Below are 27477 nucleotides of genomic sequence, written 5' to 3'. Positions count from 1 at the left end.
CTCCTGTGCATGTCATGGTGTGTTATGTTCCATTCAACCCTACAGTTGATTATATTTTCTAACTTAACACTAAAGATATAGACTTCAGATAAGCAAGAAGAATACTTCCATAAACCGTAACAAGTTTCCGTAACTCTTGCTTAATTTTGTGTAGGTGAATACTTGTGGGTTTTTTTAAAAAATCTAAAAATAATACATAGACCCAGTGCTTTATTTTCTGGGGGGACGCAGAGGTATGCATACCCCTAAACATTTTGTGAATCTAAGTTTGGCCTCATTGAGGGGAAATATTTCAAAATGAGTACCCCTGACATTTTTAAAGAAAAAAAGCACTGCATAGACCCAGTTACCAAACCATTATTTAGAACAAGTGAAGGAGTTTGTGAGCTTCTGGAGAGGAGATCGTAACCGCTTTGCTCCTCTTCCAAACCTGCTGTGCTGCTATGAGTGTTTGCAAAAACTTGTCAAGGGAGTAGCAAGATCAGGAAGAACACTGCCTAAGAAGCAGAAATGGGTTTTATTGAGAGAGTGCAATCATGTGCAAGTCTTTGGAGCAAGGTTTAGGTAAAAAAATAACCATGGCTCTTGTTGACCTGTCTTAAAAACATAACAAAAATGCTTCTCAGGACCTGGGCATCCAACTGACCAAAAATAAAAATAAAAATCTCCAACTATCTGGAATTTTATGTTGTCACAAGCCCACACACCTTTATCAATCTTGTCTTGCTATATTTAGGGACATTTTTGTGATTTGCTATTTGGGACCAAATTCTGTTTTTCCTCCCGCTTCCTTTCATTAAGTTTCCAGCAGGAACTGACTCACTGCCATAGTGTCTAGCACAAACACCGACAGCCAGCTCCAAACAAAGTGAAAAAGCAGATGATTAGCTGCAAATGCCTCTTTCCTGGAGTTACTGAACGCCATGCTGTTCATTAAGTCTCACAGACATATTGAATCAATGTTTGAAAATTTGGCTTGCTCCGGTCTCAAGATGATGTGGGGGCATAGACTAATATTAATTCCACAAGTGAGAAATGACTTGATAATTTATGGATTGTAAACGGAAAGGCTTGCCATTTGGGCTTCTTCCCTTCCTTGGAGAAGGTGTAAGTGTCTCAGTGCTACATCTTGGAGACAACACACTCCTCTTTTAATGGCTCCCTTTGATTTTTAATTTGAAATTGGTAGACACTTGCCGATACAATTTTCATATTGAAGTTTCATGCTATTCTGGCAGGTTGCATATTTTCCTCCTTATGTTCTTAGGGACTCATTTGAATTGCAAAAAACCCCCCCACTTACTTTGTATAGTTCTTGTGAAGGAGAATTTGGGCTCATTCCCATAAATAAACAAAACAGTGTTAGGGAAAGTTGCTTTCAAAGCACAAATGCTTTATGTGGTTTTTGTAAGTGTATTTATATGAATTTCTATTCATAACCAGTTATTACAAAACATTTTAAGTAAGGACATAAATTAGCAGGAGGAGAAGGAGAGTGAAGTTTTTCAAATTAATTTGAAAGAGGCTTAAGTCTTCCATCAGCATACCACTATTTATTCTGGATTAGCCACAAAGTGTTTTTATTAAAAGATATATTCTTATAATAAATACTTCACACTGATTAAATGTAGTGTAATGTTTTACCTCAGTGAGTATGAGTCAAGATTATACTTATGATTCAAGATTAAAACTCGTGGAAATTCTTGACAGATGGCTATGTGCTGGAGATTGGCACAGATGCGGGATTACAGACCATAATGCATCTACTGTATAATGTAAGTGGCTTGATGTTCTGAGTCTCTTAGGGCAATCATTCATTGTTGACATCCAGTTCAAGGATGCAAAGATCAATGGGTTCACGAGTTAAACAGGACCTTGCATTCACCTCTTGCTACTGACTTCTGGGTGTTCGTGGCTCTTTGACTTGGCAAAAATAAATTGCTTCCATATAGCTGAAATGTAGATGCTTCAACCCTTCTAGTAAACCTTAGCCTTCCTGCAGATAAGATTTGAAGAGAGGGAGTGGTGGTGGGGGAGGGAAACACCTAACTATTTTTAATGTTCCTATTTGGCTTGAAAGAACCTTTTGAGCTAATATTTGTAAGTATCGACTGAAATAAATCATATGGCATTATCTTCTAAGCATACAGTATGTCAAGACTGACAGGAAACACTTTGCAGGGTCACTGGGTTCTGGTTCATATCAATGAGGTAATTATTAATCCCATGGTAAACAGAACTTTGATCCCATGTTTATTTTTAGATGACTGACATTCACCTTTAAATAAATGTGTCATCCCTGAGATTTATACAAAGGAAACACAGCGTTTTACATTTTTATGCTACTTTAGCAGAATACATTTTCCCAATAGCTTTATCTTTTTTTTAAAAAAATATATATATACCACCCACCCACCTCACTCACACACGAAAACAAAGATCACCACAGCCAATCACAAGCAAACAATCACACCCTAGGCCAACCCCAACCTCTCTCACCACCAAAGGAACACAAGTGAACAACACAAGCACGCTGACACCAAACTCTACATACATTAAACATAATAGAAACACCGCCACCCAATCCCACCCTTATCCATCTTCCCTCTCTCCACCCCCCCTTTCTTTTTTCTCTCCTTTTTTATTTTTATTTTTATTTTTATTTTCTTCTCCCCCTAATGCCTCAACAAATGAAACGGATTTGTAAAAATGTTACATGGGGGAAAAATATATATGAGGCACTACACTTCTGTAAAACAAGAAAATCCTTAATAAAATATTTAAAAAAAAATGTACCTTATTATCAGTAGTGCAAATATTTTTACACACCAAGAAGCCATCTTGGAAGGAGGAAGAGTCAGAAAGTATCCCTGTGAGAGGAGAGGTCCTGTTGATGCATCCCTTTCTAACTGGAAATGCTTAACCAAACTAAACGCAACACGAGTGAACCATGGATCTCCAAGTCGCTCCTCCAAATAGCAATCTCAGGTGATGAGTGGATTGGAGGCAAAACGGGTCTACTGAGAAACAAGTGGGATGTTTGGATGAGCCTCAAGGTTTGGATAAGTATCAGGGGGAGGGATCCTAAGGAGGAAACTCCTCACAAAGCCCAAGGAAGACTCAGCAAGCTCAGCAGCTGCAGAATATTGAGTATCAATTGGAAAAGAAAATAAGTTAGCTGGGGTTGGGAATGGAATGGGCAGCCTGGACTAGGGCATGGCTGACACCCTAAACAGGAGCACTCGGGACTTAAGGATACCCAACAGCATTTTCTTACACGTCCCTCTTGTTGTTTATTTTTATTTTGTAATATTTCTATACCACTTGATTATATACCTCAAAACATGTCTCTTTCTCTCTTGTGTGAAGCCAGTAGTTAGATAAGGTCACAGTGTTGAGTGAGTGAATGAATGTGTCACTTCCCCATCTTAAATCTCCCTCCAAATTATCCTACTTGTTTATTAGGGGAGGAAAACTTCCAGTATCTGTAATTTCTCCCAAATGGAGCCAGTATCAGCTGGCAGGCACACAGTTTAATCCCTCCTCCACCACCAGGTTCGTAAACCAAATCAGTGGGTTTGGGGCTGTGGTTTAAAAAGAGAGACGAGATCCAGTGACAGATCTCCATCTTGTCTTATTTGGCCCAGAGAGGTGGCAGAGCTCAAACCTATCAGGAAATCATAGGCTCTGACCTGTGAGCAATCCCCCCAGTGAGTAGCTTCTAGCTCAAGCATAGGCTGATGTGAGTGAGTAGCTAGAAGCTAGAACAGGCATAGGCAAACTCGGCCCTCCAGATGTTTTGAGACTACAATTCCCACCATCCCTGACCACTGGTCCTGTTAGCTAGGGATGATGGGAGTTGTAGTCCCAAAACATCTGGAGGGCCGAGTTTGCCTATGCCTGTTCTAGCTTCTAGCTACTCACTCACATCAGCTGATGAAGACACAAGAGAAAGAAAATCTGTTCCTGCTCTCTTCAGCAATTCAGGCACCTGGAAGCCCAAATTTTTGCATTACAGTATTAAACCATCTTGTATTTTATTATAGGATCACAGCTTTACTCTGTAGGTCCAACTCCGAATGACAATAAAGCATTAACTCTTCAGCTGTGGGGGTAGGGGTGGGGGAGATGTGTGTTAATTATGTTGATCAAGGATAATACTAATTGTGGTGAGATCAAGTGGGGACCTGTGAAAATAAATAGTCATTTATTTGTATGCTACCTTTCCGTAGATAAACCACGGTCAAGGTGGTTCACAAAATAACTTACCGTACTTTTTTGCATAATTCACTCTTAAGAGTTGCAGAAATATAATGGAATTTAAATAGGCAAACAATAAACTGAAGAAAACACCACAGCAAAAATAGAATAAAATTAAACAACCCCTGCATAATGAGGTCTAACAATAAAACTATATTTTAAAAAATCAACAACAGCAAAAATAATGCACCTCCAAAATTAAAGCTTGGCCCCCAGCTAAAACTCCTAAACAGCACCCCTCCTTGATAGTCTCTAGACATCCTGAACAGCAGGTCTTTCTGCACTAACAGCAAGATGGTCTCTGGTAGCAGCTGCAGCAGCTTTTATAGCTGAAGTCAGTCAGGGCCCAGCTCTCCCTCGTAATACAATTTAAACAAAACAATTCATATCTAAATTAACAAGCTCTCAAATTCAAATGCAACATTACATATATGATAACATGAGGATATTCCTATGGGAGTCTCAGCCAGCAACCTCCCTTTCATCTTAATTGGTATCAAAAAATTGCAAATCCATAACCTGGATTTGGTACTAATCTCTTTCTATTACTATATACAATAAACTTTGCCCATCTTAGCCAAACATTACCCTGTCTTGAAAGAAAGAAAGAAAGAAAGAAAGAAAGAAAGAGCGAGCCACAAATTCCCATATTTTGTCAAACCATTCCTTAATGGAAGGTGTAAAGCGTAGTACCCTGACATATAGTAAACTAGTTATTTATGCTCTAATCTCACTAAGCCTTCCTTATAATTATGTAAAAAGAACACAGGGTGTCAAGGGATGTTACAGTCTAAGATTTCTTTTATTTGACTTCTCATTTACCCCCAATATCCCTTTGATATATTGTACCTGCATCATCTGCTGGAACAGCTCAGCTGGTGAAGCACGAGACTAAGCTCAGGGTTATGGATTCAAGCCCCACATTGGGTAAAAGATTCTTGCATTGCAGGGGTTTGGACTAGATGACCCTCGTGGTCACTTTCAGCTCCATGTGGTCTGACATGGACAAGAGGTCCGGCGGTTGGCAACACAAGAACGGGCCTTTTCTGCAGTGGCCCCCCGTTTGTGGAATGTTCTCCCCAGCGAGGCTCACCTGACACCTTCATTGCATATCTTTAGGCACCAGGTGAAAACATTCCTCTTCTTCCAGGCCTTTGGCTAATTAAATAATCCATGACCTTTTAAACTTTGTGTTGGGGGCTTATTGCTTTGTCTGCCGGTGTGTTTGTGTTTTTATATTATATTATAATATTATTACATTATAAATTGTCCTGTGATCTTAGGATGGTGGTATATAAATTTAACAAACAATAAAGCAACATCTTATATCCAAAAATGGTTTAGAATATACAGCTATACTCCACTAGACATAAATCAGGTCCGTTTTTGAAAAACAAACATCCTTTCCCACAAGCCCTCCAGCCCTGATGTTCATAAATTGCTTGCTGAATCTTCAGAAGAGAGTTAAAATAAAGTGAAAAAGCATCTATCTGCCCCTGCCCCTTGGTACAAGGTAGGCAAGCAGCGCTAATATTATTACTTCTGTATTTAGCAAACTCTGGAAAGATTTCCACCAGGAAACTTAAATCAGCTTTACCCATGTTTCATACAGTTCTTACGGAGAGCGCATTCGTGTATCATAAACGGCACCTACATCTATGCATTTCCAGCGCTGACAAGACCACAAGTGCTTCATTCTACCTACAATGTTTCAAGCAGCCATACACTATAGGGCATTTTAAAAATTTTCAGAGCTTTCCAAATTTTCTGCTCTGCTTATCTAGAATTGACTGTCTGGCCCTATGCAGCGCTACATCCGGATAGTCCTCCCCAACATAGCTCTGTTTATCTGAACCCTTGATAATCCAAATGCTCTTTAGCATAGCCCCATGCTCTGTGCCGCACTGTACATAGTAATAGCTCCTGCATATCACAGCAAGCCATATGAATGCCTGCTGTGGCATATTTATTGTTGATGATTGATAATGGGATTACTGCTCCTATACATGAATCACAGAGTCAGAATTCACCTGCTCTCGTTGGTGACAGAAAGGCAATGATTGCTGTGTTCTGACTTATCAACCCCAGACACAGTGTTCTCTCCATATTTCTATGAGGTCTAAGAACACATTATCAAGTCCCGTGCAATTAATGTACCATGTGCCGCTGCAGCCATATGTCAAGAAGAAGTCTGATGCTGAGTTTCTTAGCAATAATATATTGAATGCTGATGGTACACCTTTTTACTAAAAAATATGAATGTTCCATGAATTATAAAGGCATGGAAAAATATTATCTATTTAGTATATTTATAAAAATCATAAAGATAGGGAAAAACAAAGGTACAGTACTGAACTACAGCTAAAATATCCCAAGCCATAATTGAAACTAATGATCCTGTTAAATGATATCAGTTGAGTGGGTTTTCGTGTGGGAGTTTCTTTCTTAAGACTAAGAATCTGTTTTCAGTCTAAACAAATAGTCCCAGAGTATAGAATTATACTCTGCAGAGCATGGGAGAAGAAGAAGAGTTTGGATTTGGTATCCCACTTTATCACTACCCTAAGGAGTCTCAAAGCAGCTAACATTCTCCTTTCCCTTCCTCCCCCACAACAAACACTCTGTGAGGTGAGTGGGGCTGAGAGACTTCAGAGAAGTGTGACTGGCCCAAGGTCACCCAGCAACTGCAAGTGGAGGAGCGGGGAATCGAACCCAGTTCACCAGATTACAAGTCCACCGCTCTTAACCACTACACCACACTGGCTCATGAGTCCTCCACTGCCATACATTGAGGCTTCGCAGAGTACATGTCTACTCAGAAGTAAGTCTTACGGATTTCAGTAAGGATTATTTCTATGTATGCAAGGACAACATTTCAGCCCAAATGTAAAAAGACCTGCACACATAGAAATGCTTTCTTGGGCAGGCTTTTCCTGTTAGATCCATCCTCTGTTTAAAAAGCGGTGGGTAATATTGTAGGATCTATTTGCATAACAAAGGCTTGCAAACTTTTGTTCACATTAAAGTTTCTGTGCATGGAAGCAGAGAATGCTGGGAAACTGCAGCCCTGCAGATGTTATTGGATCTCCCATCAGCCCTACGCAGCCTGACTAACGTTCAGTGATGGGTATGTGCCTGTTTGCGCCTGCATTGGCATCTGCCTGTTTCTAGGAGACAGAGGAGACCACCTCTGAGGGCAGAGAGAGGCTCAGTGACAGGAGGACACTTTCCTGACAACCCATCAGCCCCTCTCCAGGATCCAGTCCTGTGCTCTCCTGTTCACAAACCTTCATTGGCTTTGCTGTTTCTTGGGGTCCTGAAAGTGCCCTCCTCCAACCATCCCCTCCGTGACACCTCCGCTGGGCTCATGACACAAGAGAAGTCAGGGGGAACAATGGAACCAATCAGGACTGCAGAATTTTATCCCATCAAAATCACTATTTCAAATCTGAAAAATCAGCGGGGACCCGTCAGATGGAGGCATTCCAGAAGATGTCCTGCAAACTCTGCAACATGACTGACCATTCATAGTTGTGGGAGGAGAAAACCAAACACGATGTGGAGCATCACTTAGTTTTGGGAATTGTTTTGGCTTTACTGTTGTCACTGCTGCTCTGCACAGCTTGTGGAAAAGAGCATTCTAAAATCAAGGATGACTGTTCACTGTTATGAAAAGTTATAAAAAATACTTTGTGGATCAATCTGTAAGAATTGTGCATTTCATAAACTGCTACTCCCCACCAAGACTACAAAAAATAGCAAGCTATTAGCAGGTATGCCTACCCTATGATTGTAAATGTTCACAATTCAGACGCATAAGGTTAAAGATGGGCTTTCCTCCTTCATAAATAACTTCTGTAGCTCAAGTGAAGTGGCAAACATAGAGAGCATGCTGCTTATGAATAGCAAGCAAGAAAGCCGAAGGGCTGATGTTGTTGGGAATTAACTTCATTTATCAGATTTTTTAAAAGTTAAAGTATGTTTTCAAAGTGTCGTATTAAAGAGATGGAACTAACAGGTGGTGAATTACCAGTGCAGAACACTACCACCATTGTACGGTAGGTTGTAAAGGAGAAGAGGACAATGGCTATGAGCAACAATGAATTTGAGGCTGGCCCCCGTCTTTAAGAGTGAATCAGACAGGATTTTCTAGGATGTAGTAAGAGGCATACTGGAGAATTTGGCACTCTCAGGAGGAAACCTCTCAAGATTTTGAGTATATTTTTTCAGTGACCTTGTCAAACTTACTATAACTGTCAATTGAGCATAAATGGCTTAAGTATATTTATGTATGTTTCCATAGGTTTGCGTGTTTAACTCTCTTCAATTCAGGTTTTGAAAAATCTGGATTCATTTACTTTTCACCAAGAAGCAGAACAGCATGCACATATTGTCTAATCTTTTCTCTGCAACCATGATAGCCAAGACCATTAAACAATATCTTCAGGATGTTGAACACCACATTGTTTGGCTGACTTTAGCCTTATATGGGGTTATTGTTCTGTTAATAAAACTGTGCAATGACTTTTGTGCGAAAGGAACGACGAGGACGTATAAAAGGCTGCTAAATCAGACTCAGAAAACTGTACATCCACTCTACAAACAGAAGCCGTGATTTTAAAAAATGCAGCAGGATAAAGAAGATAACACAGGCCCAATGGGAAAATAATTCAGTATGTTTGCTAAAACAATTTAACAAGGGAGCAAGCCCAGTTGAATTCAGTGGGCCTTCTTCTAAGCAAGCGTGATTAGAACTGACAATGCTTGCTGAATTACGTCCAACATAATCATATTATATAGCGCATTAGGCACTTTGTAAAAATGCAATATATAGTAGCTATTTTTATTTTTGATTCTCACACAACATCATGCAACACACACAGTAGGGGAGGGCCAGCTTTACTCACCTGACCTTACCGCTGCCGCTGAAGCCAAACACTGCAACACCACTGATAGAGGCAGATATAGGCAGAAGTTGCAGAAACATTCCAGCCTTTTTCTTCTGCCTCTGTTTCCCTCCTTCTCCCTTCCTCTCTCTTCTCAAGGTCACTTCCCCACAGGTTGAGGTAGCGAAGGGAGCCGGCTGCTGCTGCCTACTCTCTCCTCCTTGCCACAATCCCTGGTATTTTGAAACATTAGTGTGTGCCTGGGAACACCCCAAGGCCCTCCCCAAGGTAAGAAGCAGCAATGTGTCTTAACAAGGTGAGGTGGGCAGCAGCATCCCCCCATGCAGATTGGTATATTGCGTTTTATAAGAACTTCTCCCTGTCTTGTGACCTCTTCACTCTAGCAGTCATCTCCTTGATATCTGACTACTTGACTGCTGATACCATTGGCTCATGTGCTCTGATGTCACAGCAGGTCTGTGCAGAAATATTACAGGCCCTCTGGTTGCTATCGGGTTAGCTGCACTGAATTTCCAAGATCCATGAGCAAAATTCCTGAAATTTATCTTGTGCACCGTGGACTTTCAAATATACTTTGGCTGGATCTAGACACATCAGAGAAGTGTTTCAGGGAAACATGTTGTAACTTTCATAGGTTGACGACGGGACTCCACAGCGCCATCTGGTGTTCCAAATGTTATAATGCATATAAAATGATTTTTCTTTATTAATGTAGCTGAGTCCTTTGTTGGTCAATAATGGTTTACTGTGCATGTAAACCAGTCAGACCTTTAGATAGTAAAGAGGTATATAAACGGAAATAAAGAATAATAAAATAATCCGTTTTCACAGGTTGCTGGACATGTCATGCCTAAACCCTACAGTAGCCTATGCAGAGGGAAAACACCATCAAACAATTCCACTATCTTAGATTTCTATTATATGCTACAATGTAAAAATAATAACATATTTTTCAGTCTTCATAATACAGGAGGTGCAGGTGTCCATGCTCAGCTTCAACTGGTGTTCCTTGTGTGTCGTTTACTCCCCTCGCAACTTTCTGTACCAGTCACAGATATTGAATTTGATTTCAAATCAGATGTAAAGTGATTCTCAATCCTACAACGCATTAAAAAAACACCATAAAGTGAGGACAACCTCACTTTAGCATGAATCCAAGATTAAATGCAATGCAGTGTTAGCTGAAAATTGCAAGTCACTCGACAGCACCAGACTGATGAGTATCATTTTGTTATAGAATTAAGCTCAGCGGTGTGGCAAATGCTCCGTCATCCAATAATTCATAGCTCTCTGTTTCTATAAAGGCAAGAGTTCTGCAGCCTGAAGCATTCAGCTGGTGTGAAAGAGGTTTCTGATGTGACCAAAACCACTGATGGCTGGAGAGAGCTTTTTTCCATTTCTACAGTACAGCCAAAAGAGAATGTATTTATGCAAGGTAGATATTCCACACGCGTGTGTAGCTTCGGCACCTTGCCCTGCAAGTTCTCAATCAGACATTATAGAAGTCCACTAAGCAAAGGGGGGAGGCTTCAGACACTTATTTTAAATGTTGCAGGTCTTTTGGCATGGTAAGGGCTTAGTGGTATAAATCCTTGGCTGCGCTAGTGCCCACAGAACCCATAAAGTGCTATTTATTGCCTATGACCACCTCTGCCTGCCTATTGATTGCAGAACTTATTCTAGATTCTACCAGAGTGGAATGAATCCAGTCTTTACTCTGGCAAAACTTTTTCACATGGAATCATCAATGCAGGCAAGGCAAACTCATCCCTCCTGCTAGTTTGGGTGACAGAGGTGTGTACAGCTCACCTTCTGTGATTGAAGCAACCCTTTCCTCAATCTACTCAAGTAATATGGAGCTTGGGGCATCACTAGGGCTTCTTGAAATTTCTCTAAGACCAGGAGACTCACTTCTAGAATAATTGGCAAGTCCATGGATTTCTTTTCAGCTGTATTGGAGGCGCAGGGATCCTCAGCACCGGTTCTCTATGCGTATTTGCAATTCTGCTTAAACAATGGAACTGGAGGCAGTGAGCTGACTTGTGGCTCTTTGTGGATGCTGGTGTCACTGACAACAGATCTCAAGGAAACTGAGCCAAACACAAGACATTGGTCTTGGTAGCTTTAGAAGATTTCTCAAGATGACCAATTAAGAAGACTTCTAGCACCCCGCTGAAATTACTTCAGGATTCTGTGTGTTTTATGAGCGGCTATCTCTGCACGGACAGTGCCTTTTAAATGGCATTTCCTTACGCTCCTGAACTTCTTAAGTAAATATGGGGCACAAAGGATAGTCTCCAAAGTCACATTCTCCTCTCAAGGAAGTCAGGCACAACGTCTCCATCCAACTGAGCCATTTGCCCCAAACTCCACACTTCTATAGTCCTTATTGTGCCACAAAAAAACCTGCTGCTTTCCCAGACAGAGTGTTCCCTAGATAAAGATTTCAAGAGAAAAGTAAGTTTGAAAGAGGCAGAAAAAATATCCAGCTCTAAAGAGAAACAGACTTTTCACTCCAGTGTCAAAACAAAAAAACAGAGCTGCCAAGGCATTCTTGCCGCCCCTCAACTGACAACTAGCAGAAAAGGCATTTGACAGAAGTCACTTCAAGCTTCAAATCAGGAGTGACTGGTTTAAAACTGACAATGAGCCACCAACAGTGGTCTGCCCCCTGCCAGCAGCCCTAAGCCCTTCCTCCTTTACCTTGAGCACTTGAGTCCACTCTGTCTCCCATGTTATAACCACCCATTCTCCACCTTCCTCGCTCCCCTTCTAGAAAGAAAACAGCAGCTTTACTCATGCAATTGTCCATAGAAAAATGGTGGGAAAGTGAAGGTGGGCTGTGTTGTTTTGTTTTAAAGCAGGGGAAGGGAACCGTGGCAATATTGTTTGGTTTCTGTGCTAGGAGAAGAGTACTTCCATTCCTGCAGCGTAGAAAAACTGCTCTCCACTCCTTAACCCCTCTTATTTCTGCATCTTCCTAGCTCTTTGCCTTTTTCCTTCCTCTTCTCACTCCTTAGCATTGTTGTCTGCTCCTCCCTGCCCCTAGCTCTGCCTGTTGTAAGCTCTGGTTCCACCTACTCCTAGCCCCACCTGCTAGTAGCTGCCCTGCCCTTCACTCCACCAGGCCCAAAGGATAGCCACCACTGTGTCAAAAGCTACAGAACAATCCACAATTTGACTAATGGTAATTGTGATATGTTTTCCTTCTCATGATGTATGTGTTTACCACAGAGAGAAGATCCCTGTGCAGCAAAACTCTGGAAGCTGCCCCAGAGTTCCTACCTCTCTTCTCCAGGCTAGATAAGCTTATTATTCTTTCCAGTATTACGTGACAGTGTATCTTTAGAGAAAGGAGCAATTTGCCAAAGTGCACTCTTGTCTGAATGTAATTGCAACAAGCAACAGTAAGAACTGGGTGGTTAGTGAAAAAATAGATGGTATTTACAAATCTGTTCTAATAGTGAATCTACAAATAACTAGACAGGATCTAGGAATGAAAGATAAGCAGCTTGGTTTTTAAGTTTATTGTATTTTCTATTCCAATTTCCTAAAAGGTGGCCTTAGGACCGAGCTGTTTTGGCAGACAAATGCAAAAGGTTCCCATGGAGAGGAAGTGAAAGGACTGGGCATACAAACAAGGCTGCTGCCATGTTCAAAGCACAGGGGGAGACCTTCATCATAGCACAAAATACACTCCTTAGTAAAATGGGTTTCAGGCAATTTCAGCGTTAAGATAACATCATTAAGAGCAGAACAGATTGTGCTTGGTCCCTGCTGTTTATAATTAACACGTTCTTTCCAAATACTCCAGGGTCTTGGGTAAATAGTCCTCAGCTCAGATCCATCCAGACCAACTAGTGTTTCCATCAGATCCCATGCTGAGCCAGCACCTGTTTTGGACAAATCCAATAGAGCCCAAAGTCTCCTCTCGCTGGATGGCTAAAGTAGATAGAGGAACACCAATTGCCTTAGTTGTCATCCCAGTGTCCAGATGGTCTTCACAGGAAGTCATACAAGTACTTTATGATGTCAAAGTTCACAGTCCTGTAAAACAACAGAGTATGTCAGTTTACTTAAATCTCTCCTCCTCTTTGGGAATGGCCAAGTCACCTGGAGCACCTTTGAACTGAGACCTCCATGGCAGTAAGATTGCAAAGTTGGAATTCTGAATGTAGCAAGGCCTAGTTCTAAAGTATTAAAGGTTGGAACGTTGAGGTCGAGGCTCACACACTTTCCTTCTAGCACTGCTTTTTCTACAGTGGAGGAACTGGTTGCTTGCCGTCATTCCACCGGCAGGTGAGGACCTTCATGTTCCAATAATTTTTGGGGAACTGACTGCTTTTAATGAACAGCCGTGCTGCTTTTATTCTAATCACTTCTATGTTTAAACAGATTTTATATATGTACATAATTTAAACTCTATTAATGTTTACTTGCTTTTATTGTATTTTCTGTTTTTTTGAAGATTTTTATTATTATCTGTAGTCATCATCATCCAGCTCTCCACCCCATACATCCTGTGACGGAGATGCTCCACATGTAGGCCTCTATGTGCCAAATCTTGATTGTATGCTTTGAGGGTGGAGAGAGAGAGAAGAGGACGAAAGGAGGAAGGGGGAAGGAATGCACAAATTAGGGTTCTGTGCGTCTGAGCCTCTATGTGATGCATCCAGATCATATACAGTCAAACCTCGGTTCCTGAATGGCTCCATAAATGCTCTGGTAAATGCTCCAGTTTTCGAATGTTTTTCGGAAGCCGAACGTCTGATGAGGCTTCCGCTTGAGTGCAGGAAGCTCTTGCAACCAATCGGAAGCCGCGCCTTGGTTGTTGAATGTTTCGGAAGCTGAATGGGCTCCTAGAACGGATTACGTTCGACAAGCAAGGTTTGACTGTATGTTGTTTCGGTGGTTTAAAGCAGCTACTTGCCCCAGCTGCTACACCATCGGCCCAGATGAATGAATGAATGCACCTGAGTCGTCTCGTTACACAGCTTTCAAAGATTTAAAGTTGCTCATTCTCAGCACTGAAGCTATAAAACAAATTTAGCTCAAGAATAAAAGAGAGTTTTTTAAAAAAACAATTAAAAACCAACTCTAGTAAACATGGCACACTGTTTGGAAATGCAAAGCGGCAATCTTCTCTGCTATTGAACATTCTGTTATTCGTCCAAACCACCTGTTTCAGCATTATGTATGGCATAACTCCTTCATCTGTACTAATTTGCAGTCTCCATTCTTTCTTTCTTGACAGTAGTTGACCCATGCTTTTTAACTAAACTTGAACAATCCAAGAATACTCAATAGGACAGAAGATTTGAATGTATTTTTGTGCTTTGTTAGAATAAAGAATTATACACCAAGGGAGTAAAACACAGAATTCATTTTTCCGCCTTTCCAAATACATTCTGATGTATTGTATTAACATTCTTGCACTGGGGTTTCCTTTTATTTAAAAATGAGAAAAATTACAAGGTATGACAAAAATGAAACAATTTTAGAAATAATGCGTTTTGCATAAAGTAACTGAAATTGGAATTCTAAAGACTAATTGGATCTCTTATTTGCCAAGGGAGTTGGGTCTAGCTCATACACAATTTTCAACTCCATGCTTTTATTCATCATCTCTAAGGAAGTATGATACAGAGCACATGGAAGTGTCAAATATTATCTAGCCTATTACAATACTTAAAAGGTATGCACTTAATTAGCACATTTTACATTTTAAAGATAAATGCCATCTCATGGTTAACATGTTAGACCTTCATTACAGAGGCTTAAAACTATATTCACTGGCAAAGGTTAAGCTTGCTACACAAACACCACAATCAATCATTTGGCCTAACTAGCAACAATAATGACTCCGTAAGATGTTTTGTCCAATTAACTGATATTTCATATGCTAGCCACTTGCACTAGAGTAGGAGAAACCTAACTGTATAAGAGAAGCAACTCCACACTGAACTTGGCCACCAAGTCAAAAGCAACTCATTTTTGAAGATTAAGAATCCAGGAGATCATTAAAAAAATGAAAGAAAAACAACTCTCCATGCAGTCACAGTTTTGAATCAGGACACAGCCTTAAAGGATCTACTACAAAGCGGTTGTACACTTTCCAATTTACATCAGTGGAGAGTACAGCTGCACCTAATCAGGACTGACCCCTCCGCAGAAAGTGAAAAGTATAAGCTACTGGAGGAGCCCTTCTGTTTCCAAGGAACTGGTACAGCAGAATGAAGGGTATGTTAGGAGGTAAAATAATAGAAAGCCTCTATGGCACAGTGGAGAAACCTATGGCCTTCCAAAGTGGTTAGACCATCACACTTGACCATTGCTAAGAGAAAGAGAAAACAGTCAATGATATAGAAACTTAACTAGTAATTTCAATATAAGATGATTTCCCATAAACAGATCATTGCTCCTTTTTTTAACCCTTTCTACCCATCCACTACCTTTCCCTCAGTCCAAATAGGACGGCCTTTCTACTTCACTCTGCTTTGCTATTGCAAAAAGAAAACCACTGTTACATATTTACAAGATGTGATTCAAAATGGTTTTAATCTCTTGCTTCCAAAACAGGAAACAAAATCCAACCATAGACTAAGGACAGTCCAAGGATATCCCTACTTAATGAAGTACCTCTTGAAGTACCCAAGAGATGCAGTATAAATACAATTTGTGGGTAATTTAAATTTGGGATAAGACATTTAAACATTGTTTCTGAAATCCTTTGGGATTTTGATTTTAAAAAATGAATTCTCGAAGTAATAAAAACATATTGGAAAGTAGATATTCGAGCATTCTGATTGAGCATTATGCAAATCTTGCTCTTTTATTTTCTTCAAAGTCAAGTCTACATTTAAAGGGTTTCCAATGGTGAACCCTAAACTAATATAAATCGGGTGATTTTTCTATGTACAATTTCTCATTCTTAGCTAAGCTAATTTTGAATGAAGCGGAAGGACTAATCATTTGTGGCAGGCAACAAATAAGCAAAGGGCTAGGAAAACAACATTCTGCCTCAACATTTCCTAAGCTTTGTACAGCATGAAAAATATTAGCAGACGCAGAGGAAAGAGGTTTTCACTCCAAATGAAATCTAAGTTTATAAATAAAAGTAATGGATAACTGCCATCACTGCAAAACCTACATCCTCATCATGGTAAGCCAGATTGTCCTAAATTATTTCACGAACGCCTATCTCCTGCCACTTTCGTGCTTGCACAGCTCAAACTACTAGCCATGCTATGTCTTGTTGTGTTGTATGAATATGGGCTGTGGTTTGTCTCAAACAAGGGTGGTGGCGGGGATCCTTTTGATACCTATCTCTCTTGAAAAGCTGCTTCATTTGCTTGGAGGGACACATTAGCAACCCCTTAGTTGGTATCTGTAAGTGAAATGAAGCCTAAGAAATGTAAACTTCATTTGCAGACTTTCATTCCTTTACTCCTCCTGCTCACTTCCTCTGTCTGTCATTCCCCTTACCTAATTTACACTACCATGTCCTTCAGACACGGCCCTGCCTTATTATTTTATGACATTCCATAAAGCAAGGTGGCTAACTAGATATTGTGACCTCTAGAAATTGTTGGGCGACAGGTTATCGCCCCGGACAGAAAGTATCAGTTACAACCGCAGTGCTCTGTGTAAATGCAAACAAATGAGCAAACTCAATGTAATAGATCCTCCAGAGCAAGGATGAGGAATCTGGGGCCCTCCAAATATTGTTGGGACTCGGAACTTCCCCCAGCCCCAGCCAGCATGGTGGGTGTTGCAGTCCTACAGCAATACTGGCCTATGGCAGGTGTGACCCACCAAGCTAAATGTATTCCGGCAGCCACGTCATGGAGCTAAGGAGGGGAATACACCTTTGGCCTGCTTGTTGTTTTGCCAAGCACATGTCAGGCACAGCTACTGAGCTGAATTTTGCTTGGAAGGTCACACAAATGGTGCATGTTTGCACTTCACTTTACTGCGAGATTTACAATCACTTTCATTTACTTATTTTGCAGCCGGTTTTTATTCACTCTCCGCCATCCTCAGATGCACTTTCCTGTGAATGGCTGGGAAATATATATATATATATATATATATATATATATATATATATATCCATTTTGAGAATTTGTTCAAGTAGCATAAGAAGGCCGTGAACGCAGCTTACCTCGAAATGGATCTGATAAAATCTAGAGAAACACTGCATTTGTATCTTGGTCCATTGAGCTGGTCATCGTGGCCTACTAATGAGAGGAGCTGCAGCGTCACAAGGGAAGTGATCTAGAAAAAGAAAACGGGGGGAGAAACATTAATTGGCTTTACGTTAATCAGGGCAGCCATCACTACATTTACAACATACCTTTCCAACTGGCTAGCCAGTTTTACACAATAAAGCACCTGCTCAGGTCTAAACCAAGTTTTAAGACTGGAGAGACAAAGATGGTCAGCAAATGTAAAGCTCAATTCACTGAAACAAACAATAAAATACAGAATTGACTAAAACCCTAAGGAGTTAAAATTCTAGAGTCCTAGCTGCTCCAGCATTGTGGGCATCCTATGGCGTGGATGCCACAAGGAGGATTTCGTTGGCAAGAGTGCCATTGCCCTGGCTGTGGCACAAACCAGCACTGTACTCCAAGCTGCTTCTCCCACAGCCTGTTATTACCTGTTCCCCTAGTTGTAAGATGTAGGCCAGGCTTCCTCAACCTCGGCCCTCCAGGCGTTTTTGGCCTACAACTCCCATGATCCCTAGCTTGCAGGACCAGTGGTCAGAGATGATGGGAATTGTAGTCTCAAAACATCTGGAAGACTGAGGTTGAGGAAGCCTGATGTAGGCAAAGTCACACCAAGACAGACGCATCATGTCCAATCAAAACTATTTGTCTTATTAGCTGGCATGGAGAAATGACTTGGTAAGTTTTATAATTTAGTAAGATATCAGAAAATTCTGTTTAAGAACTGACAGCTACAGTATAGCAGCTATAAGTTTTCTTTTCAGGTGCAAGCACCCTATGTCTCCTATGTTTTGTTTGAGCATATTTCATTTGTAGAAAACAGAAATGAAGCACATTTAGACATGTTAAAGTACAACTTGTTTTATTTTTTACAGTTAAGTGAGAAATTTGCTTTTCCACGTTCAATAAAAGGTTGCCAATTTCTTTACATTATCTTCCTTCTTTTGGCAGTATCTTCTTACCGTTTTTGTGTTCCTTCAAACTGTAATCTAAACTGCCAAAATGAGAAATGTCAATAATGCCAAGTATTCAAATATATTGTCAGGGTCCCTTTCGCTTAGTTTGAGAAGAACCCCCATTACGTATTCCTAAAATTATGTTTGAAAATTCTCATTTTAAACCAGTCATTCATTCAGCTAATGGAAAATTATTTAGGATCAAAGAAGAGGTTTCTTTTAAGGAGATAAATTGAGCCACACACGAATCCACAAATGCACCAAAAAGCACAGAAATTTTAAGTTATACAGCCATACAGGGCTGGCTGGACCCTTTTAAGTGGGGATGCCAGGGACTGACCCTTCCGTCTTCTACATGTAAGCACGTGATTCACCACCTAGTTATGACCAAGGCAGCAAACCGCCAGCAAACAGAAGTGGTTTCTTGACCTCAGGCTGGTCACACAATGTGACTGCTGCGCTTGTAGGTCACAAGTTGTACAGGCTGGCCTCAATGATCAATCTAGATATGATAGTATAGTATTGTATATTTTCTGACACAGCCTGAGTAATGTACACAGTGCATTATTATTACAATTTATCGCTTGCCTTCACCCAAAGGTCCCAGGGCGTCAGGGCTGGAATTAGACGCAGGTCAGCACGAAGAAGCAGAGCTCCTTTGTCAGTGAAATTTTTTATTCAAGGAAACGGCATACAACTCAGCAACACTTCCCAGCGGGTCTTGCCCCTATGGAGCAGTTGCCAGAACTGAAGGTCTTCCAACCTTTCTAAGACTCCTCTTCGCCTGGATGTTTCTCAAACTGTGTCTGCCCACCTTTGATCTCTGTTCCGCTCTCCTCATTAGCCTCACCTTCTTGGAGACCAGGGAGGGAGGGAGCTTGTTACAGCAGGAAAGGGAGATTCCCTGGATTCTTCAGCAGTCTTTTGACCCCCTCCTCTGCTTCAGCCTCAGAGTCTGCACTGCTCCCTGTCACAGGCTCTTCCTGCTCACTAAACCCTGTTGCCCCTTCAGCATCCAGCACGTCCTCCCAATCTTCTCCCCTGACCTTTCCACAGCGTCCCACCACGAACCTCCGGCTCTGAGCCTTCCTCCTCTGGGGTTTCCCCAGCTGGTACTTCCCACCATTCCTTGTCATCCAGCCAGTCCCTGACACAGGGTGGGTTGCAACAGAACTTTATAGAACTTTTTTAATGGTTTGGAGGCAATAAACGGAAGCTAAATCAAAACAGTGCCTGATGCCTACTTTATAAGGTATGTTCCTAAAGTGGTTAAATGTTTTGCAGCTACACTCTTTAAAAGTATGTCTGAGGTGAAGGAGGTGGGCACCAGGAATCTGAGTTCACTTGACGGTTTGGTTAGATCCGTAATGTGCAGAGGACTTGTCTCTTTCATGCACACTTTGCTGGTAGCCTAAAGTCCCCACCCCATTCCTCTGAAATCTGTTGGGGAGATGGATCTTGGAAGTGAATTGGATAACGTGCTATGGGGGAAACTATGGCTTACTCCCCCTTTTAGATTCACATCCACAAATATCAGAGAAAATTCCTTCAAAATAACCCATTGATGGTTCTTGCCTCCAGTTTGTCTTGCACAAATATCATATTAACTGCCATTTCTGAAATATAGTTTTCTCTCAATGTGTGCAGATTGCATTGTTACGAAGACAATTTTAATTAAAGTGCTATAGATTATCCATTAACATATTATTTACATATAGTGGATCATGCTCAACGAAGTCTGACAACTGACCTAGATGAACGTTTTAAAATGGGGAGGGGAAGGCCACCACGAAGATCAGATTAGTATGAGAAGCAGCAACCTAAAATAAAATTGTGACTTATCCAATCCAAGAAAAGTTAGCTGCATTTAAGAGTAAATGGGACAAGCTAGCGACAGCTAATTTGAGTAACTCTAATGTCAACAGGGTATAAATATATCTAATTTCCTCTAGGCTTGTTCTATAGGGCTTGGGAACAGCAGTATTACCACACAGGTGGTACAAGGTCACCTCAACTTGGTCACCTCGACCTTTTAGTGATGTTTCCACAAAGTGATTGTATGTATGCATTATACTGTTCTCCAATTAAACTGTTAAGATGCTTTTACTAATGTGGGACTGTGTTGTACTCTGCTGGTTTTTGCTATATATAATCTTACAAGTCTGGATATTCACATTTTAAATTATTTTGCTTATTTACAGCAACAAATCTCTACAAGTTTACAAAACAATTGTCCACAGAACGCAACTAATGATGTATCCCTAGCGCTTTAGTAAAGGAAAACAGACAAAAATGGGCCCAGACTGCTTTTCAGAAATTACTTTTACTACAGAAATTTTCTTGTATGCCTCCTAAATTTCATAGGGTTACTTTTTCTATTAAAAAAAAAAAAAGTATTTCGAACCCCTAAAGTTAAGGAAGAAAATTACTCTTCATTCACTCAGGCCCTTATTCAGTCAACGATGAAGCATAATGGAGTAATCTGTTATTACAACTGCTCTTTTACACCCCAGTGCACCATTATTGGCTAATCATTTTTGCAGGGTACGCTTGCAGCTGGCCTCTTACACTCTGCGCCTACCGATGAAAATAGGTCATATTCCACAGCAGGAATGGCATGAGGCTCATAAAAGCTCCCTGCAAACACACCAGCTTAGATGACTTGGAGTTGGACCCATCTAAATATTATGGAGAATGCAGATTCAAAAATGACCTTGCTGTTGCATTACAAATGTGCCAGCCACTCTGTTAACAACAATTGGGGGGGGGGGGAGACTGTGACAAATTTCCTCTTCTTTTCTCCAAATGCAGTAAAATGGAACAGAAGGTCAGTATTGTAAAATTGCTCCCTAAATCTTATGGCTATAAATCTGAAATGGTGTCAAACCTGGATATGAAATTTCTGATTAACGTTTTAAGCATAACATGGTAGAGTAGATACAAAGACTTTGGCCATCGCTTACAGACAAGGTTACTTATCTGGGTAAACTGCAGCCCTAGTCACCTGGTTTGATTCACACAATTCTGGGGTAATAAAAACTCAAGGTAATTCATACATGAAAAATTATCTCATGCCCTGTTCGTTCTCCCTCTCCTTCTCCCCCCGACACACACACACACACACACACACACACACACACACACACACACAAAAACACACATACACCACCCACCCACCATGTTAATGAAGCAAATCAGTCTTTCCCCTTCTGATCAAAACCGGTAGGTTTCTTTATCATTTGCTGTAATGGATGGAACTTCTGTGAAAGGTAGAAAAAAAGTAACACATCCCAATTAATGCCATATCTGTTTACCATGCTGAAGATTTATCATAGTCCAAGCTTACCCAAAGGATTCTGCTCAGGGTGCACTAAGTAATCATGTGCTGTCAAATCAACACAAAATCTCAAGCTTCACCTGTGACATTCTACCCACAATAAGGGAGAAGGGTAAGAAAAAGGGGAAATGTGAGGCTGCGGTTCAAACCAAACCCACTATGGATATAGTCCTGGGAATGAGCAATCGAACATGCCCTCAGTAGCGAAAATACTGCATAAAATTAGTATGCGGTATTATCAGCAGCCATGTTCCTTCAGCTCTGCTTCTTGCACCCAAAGTTGGACAGATCGGAATCCCATCCGAAGATTGGGGACCTAATCTCAGGGGGAAATCTATCTCAAAATTCAAGAGGAAATGACTTGGCTCAGAGAAAAAACATTGTACTACATTAGGAAAATGATAAATGCAATGTCAAACTAACTGTGCCCCTCGGTAGGGGAAATAAACTCCCAAAGTCTCAATTGTTACAGAGCTGTTTTTCCTTTGTGTCATATACTATACTCACAGTATTTCATTGTCACGGTATACCATAACACACATCTATCTACAAGGACAGACTTGAAAATAGCTTTAAAATGGTATAACCTTAGATAGATAGATAGATAGATAGATAGATAGATAGATAGATAGATAAAGAATCTTTAAGCAGCAAATAACTAGAATATTATATACTTAATATATAGAGATTTCTCATTCATGAAATGCAAGTATGAGAAACATGCCTTAAGAAGGGAAAGAAAATAGTGTTGGGACTACTAATGAAAGAAGAGGCAGTGGCTTGCACAGTAAATGGCTGTAGAGTTTTCAATTGGAAATGTAATCCAGTCAAATAACCACTGTGGAAGAAAAATTATAGGCAGAGGTGCTTCGTGTTCATTGCCAGCCTGAAAATCCAACATTACTTGGCGAGCATAAAAGAGTGAACAGCTGAGAAAGCCTGGTTTCGTATCTAACAAACAAATACAGATAAACAAATTTGGGTATGCATTGATTAAAATACAGAGAATGTGGTTTAAGCTCTTGGCTTGTTCACATCTAGTAACTATGGTTTCCTAGTTTTGACCTAACTAGAAACTATGATCAATGGAAGATTTGTTGGCTTATTACAGTGTATGGAGGACAGAAGGAGCAGCACGAAGACTGAGAATGGGCAAAAACTGTCCAAACCAGACCTAAGTCATCACATAAACTTTGCAAGGGGCTTCCAGAGAAGGAAATCAAACAATTGTTTGTGCTAGCTGTAGTTTGCTGTTGTATCTCAAAGCACAAACTACAGTTACTGCTGTTGGTCTGTTACAAAAGATGGTACTATAGAGATAAGCCTTGCTCATTCTCAAGAGACAGGAGTGGGGTGATGAAGCTGGGTGCTGAACAGATGGAAAAACAAGTCAAGTCAAGCAGCTCTAAACCATGGCTTGGCATGAATTCTGCATACAGCCACAGTTAAATACTGATACAATGGAAGTATGGACATGAACGAGGGTTGATATTACAAAACTCCTACGCTCTAGATTTTACATTCTGTTATGTTCACACATAGTTTTAGTTCTTTAATATATCATTCCTTTATCTGCCACATTTGAATCCTGGGAAAACAAATAAATACATCACAGATTATTGCTTTTTTCAAAAAGATAAAAGAGAAGAGGGAGCTGGCTGACTGACAGGAGAGCTATACATAACTTAAGTGAAGAATGGCATTGGGAGACCTATAAATAAGGTACAGAGTTACAAGCACAGAGCAACTGTCTGATATTCTATAATAAAATACAAACAACAGAAAAGTTGTGTGGTCATTTAAGGCAGGTATCTCCAACGTTTTCAGACCCAGAACTCACTTTTAACCCAAACATACATTTGGGGACTCATTTCTTAATCATTTATTGCACAGTGGTAGGGCTCCTGTTGCAACCCACCTTGGATCAGGCCACAACACTTTGGATCAGACTGAGACCCACCAGTTGAAGACCAACAATTTAAGGCAAATCACTGTCACAAGATCTCTTATGGAGCAGCCCACAAACCCCAGAACAGACATGAAACAGGCAGAAAGCAGGAGCAAATCAGATGTACTGTACTTTAATTGCCTAAAGAACACGTAACTCCGTTTGATGAAAGGAAGTGAATGAAAGCATATGCCACAGGGGAAGACATAGACTGAACACCATTGGGAACAATATGGTACCAGCATGAAATAACAGTTGATTCAACCTGAAGTTTTAAAATTTCTTAGGTGTATCTCTGTCATATTATGCACTTGTCTAATTCCAAAGGTTAAAAACATCTTTTTAGACTTAATTACAACATGATTCTGAGCCCCCAAGACACACTGAAACATACTCTACTGTGAATATCACGTCTTCAGTGTTTTCAGTCATTCTACACTATCTTAAAACTCTCAATTGTTTGCCGTGTCATCTATGTTCAGCTTTTATTGCTCTTTAAAAAGCAGTGCAAAATTAGTCTTTTGGCTGCATTTGTACAAAACCCACTGCTGCTGGTACTTAAGTTCATACAGATGTTAAAACCACTAATATGTAGCAAAAAGCACTTTGAAAACCAGATGTCATTTTGAAAACACATTTCAGACAGAATGTGCAGAACTAGCCTCTTGGAATTAAATTCAATGATGCTTGCACAAATTATGTTGGCATAGAAATCCACTTATGTAGTGAGCAGCTAACTTATGCTGGGGAGGGGGTGGTACTGACTGTTTCTCTAAAAACAAAAACATGTTTTTAAAATATATAGTTTTTTCTCACAATCACTGGCGAGGCATCCTACGGATTAAGAAATATGGAACAGGTAAGAAAATACCTTATATAAAAGGCTAAGATCTGTCAGTAAAGCAACACTTAAAGATTACTTGGAATCTTGAGTTCTTAGTAATTCAAACCTCTGAATACAGTGGTGCCCCGCAAGACGAATGCCTCGCAAGACGGAAAACTCGCTAGACGAAAGAGTTTTCCGTTTTGGAGGTGCTTCGCAAAACGAATCTCCTATGGGCTTGCTTCGCAAGATGAAAATGTCTTGCGAGTTCCTGCGGTTTTTTCCCCTTCCCCCCCTTTTTCTAAGCTGCTAAGCCACTTATCAGCTGATCCGATAAGATGATAAGCCGCTAAAAGCCGCTAATAGCGCTAATCCGTCAATGGGCTTGCTTTGCAAGACGAAAAAACCGCTAGACGAAGAGAATCACAGAACGGATTCTTTTCGTCTTGCGAGGCACCACTGTACTTAAATACAAGGCTGCACTCTTATACCTCAGGTTGATTGCGATTTACTGGTTGATCGTGGTAGCAAGTTAGTGATCACCTGTGTGCCCCCTCCCAAAAAAGCTCAACAACTTTGGTCAACCCTCCCCTAAAAGAAGCCCAACAACTCCTGGCAATGACAATGGGTAGATCACAGCTGTGAGTAGATCACAGTATCTTGGGAGCTGGACATGCCTGCTATACCTATATTCTATCTGAGAATAAGCTCTGTTGAAAATGCTTCCTTCTGAGTAGACATATGTAGAATTGCACTGATAAATCCGATAACACACACAACTTTAATGAGGACTGCAAAATATTCTGTCAAGTGCAAGGTGTGTCACAGAGGGGGTGTGGGTACTGGAAAGGGGTAAACTCCCCTTCCCTTGCAGGTACCTCCCCATTTCCAGTTGATGGCATCTAAGCCACGTGGCAGCTGTGGAACAAATAACTGCAAAGGAAGGAAACATCTCAATGCAATGTAGATTCCTCTCTGCTTAGAGGTGCATGCGAGGAGGCAAGAGGAGAGGAAAGAAAGTATGTCATTTAATACACAGCACCATCCCCAGAGTACAGGAAAGTACCTCTACCCCAGCCTTTCTCAACCTGCGGGTCCCAGATGTTGTTGAACTACAAATCCCATCACCCCTAGCTAGCAAGGCCAGAGCTCAGGGATGATGAGAGTTGTAGTCCGACAACATCTGGGGACCCACAGGTTGAGAACCGCTGCTCTACCCAGACCTTGAAATTCAGGCTTAGCTACTTGAAATTAAATAGAATAAAAAAGTTGTGTACGTGCCATCAATCTGTCAACTATGACTCTAGAAATAATTTGGCCAGAACAGCGATATAAGATGCTCTGAAAATCCAACAGTAATATGCCCTACTCTAGTCCTCTGACTTCATGCTCTGGCAAACACACTGTCAAAGGGCAAGTCACGACAAAAACAACAACACAACAACTATCTGAAGCTTCAAGCACCATACAGAGACAGAACTTGGGAACCCATGAAGATTGTTTCAGGTAATTTGTTATTTTCACATAGGCATACAAAATGGGGGGTGCACACCGCACTTTCCAGTAATTGTATTATTCATTGAAAAGTGTGGTAAACAATATTCATCCCATTACTAGCCAAGAGGTGGGCTTAAGAACTGGACTGAAAGCACACTGAGTTCTCAGTATAAAATAGGCTTCAAATGAAAATGGCTGCTTTTTATGAGACCAAGAGAGGTCATATTTCACCCACAATGTACAAAGGATATTTCATTTACTGGTTCAGGGTCAAAGATGCCAGATTGATTCAATCTGTTGAAGTTTAATCAAACCTCCACTAGTGTTTTGCCTGATTTTTATGAATTACTAATTTGTAAAGTTATCCATTGTCTTCCAGTATCCCCTTCTACTATTCTTCATTTTCTCTCTCTCTAAAGTATCACCATTATGGAAACAGGACTAAACTTTGTCATTTTTAAAATCATAAATATCATCTCCTTTTTCACTTACTAATGAAACCTTTCCTTTCCACATTATATCTTCAGACACTGAAAATTGAGAGGAAAGCCCAATTTTCATAACATTTTCAGATAGTTAACATTAACTCATCCAGATTCATATTCTGCACCTGCTTATATATTCTCGCTGATTCATATGAGGCTTATATATTTCTTTTAGATTTGTTGTTTAATATTTATTTTATTCATCTTCTGCTCTTATGTACGGTTCCCAGTGGTCTCACATCCAGATTACTGATCCACATCTCTTAGCTTTAGTAATGTTAATGCTTAACTGTTTCTAGAATCCAGTTACTGGGACTTGTACATTTTTTCTGTGCCAATGTCTTTAACGCTACAGAACTTGATGTCTAGATACCTTAGTGCTGGTGTGGGAAACCGTGGCCCTGCAGATGTTGCTTAGACTAAACCTCCCATCATCCCTGACTGTGAGATGAGGCTGATGGACGTTAGAAGCCCAACATCTGAGGGGCTGTATAGGCTCCCCAATCCATCTGTCATTCACCAATGACAGGCAGCTTACACATGCAAGCCTACGTACCTGTCACTATGCAGTTTTGAGTGAGAATGCATGACAGCATGATAACATATTGGCTTTAATGAGACAGTATGTATATCAAGGTGGTATTTTGGATTCCACTATTTATGGAGGCTGGAAAAAGCAACCACTGTTGTGGAAATGGCCGTTGGATTTGAAATGGCTTCTGCACACTAGGGTGACACATTTTGGCATGTTTAGCTTCCAATATGGAAGGACGAGAATAGCTACATATCCCTCTTTGATTCAAATATTAGATGTAACATGCCATCATGAATAGCTATACATGTTTAAACTTTAGAGTTTTACTCTTAAGTGGAGCAGAATGCTTTTAAGTTCAATTTCAGGCCATGGTTTATTTTAGAATTTTCACCTAGCCTCCAACTGAACCCAAGGATGCATCCCCTAGTAATTATACCACATACATTCTTTATAGCACGGACATATTGACATCATTAGAAGACTATAGAAAACTGGATA

General features: G+C 40.5%; 1 protein-coding gene across 5 annotated transcripts in view; it reads right to left on the bottom strand.

Annotated features, from left to right (window-relative positions):
* Positions 1-12679: 12679 nt before the first annotated feature.
* Positions 12680-27477, bottom strand: part of ORC5 (origin recognition complex subunit 5) — a 67738-nt gene continuing 52940 nt past the window's right edge. For 4 of the 5 annotated variants that reach the window (XR_014516741.1, XM_083464091.1, XM_083464092.1 and 1 more), the window contains 2 exons: positions 17332-17444; positions 12680-13214 (listed from right to left, as the gene is read on the bottom strand). Coding sequence is in view for 3 of the 5 variants with exons in the window: in XM_083464091.1 (XP_083320217.1) it covers positions 13169-13214; positions 17332-17444 (159 nt within the window). In the remaining 2 variants the exon portion in view is untranslated. Of the gene's footprint in view, positions 13215-17331; positions 17445-27477 lie in introns of those variants that run through there. The other variant, XM_083464094.1, reaches the window with a different exon arrangement.

Source organism: Podarcis liolepis (assembly GCF_965112155.1).
Source record: "Podarcis liolepis genome assembly, chromosome: 10".
Classification (NCBI taxonomy): domain Eukaryota; kingdom Metazoa; phylum Chordata; class Lepidosauria; order Squamata; family Lacertidae; genus Podarcis; species Podarcis liolepis.
The sequence above is the reverse complement of the archived record's forward strand: the minus strand, read 5'-3'. Positions and strand labels throughout refer to the sequence as shown.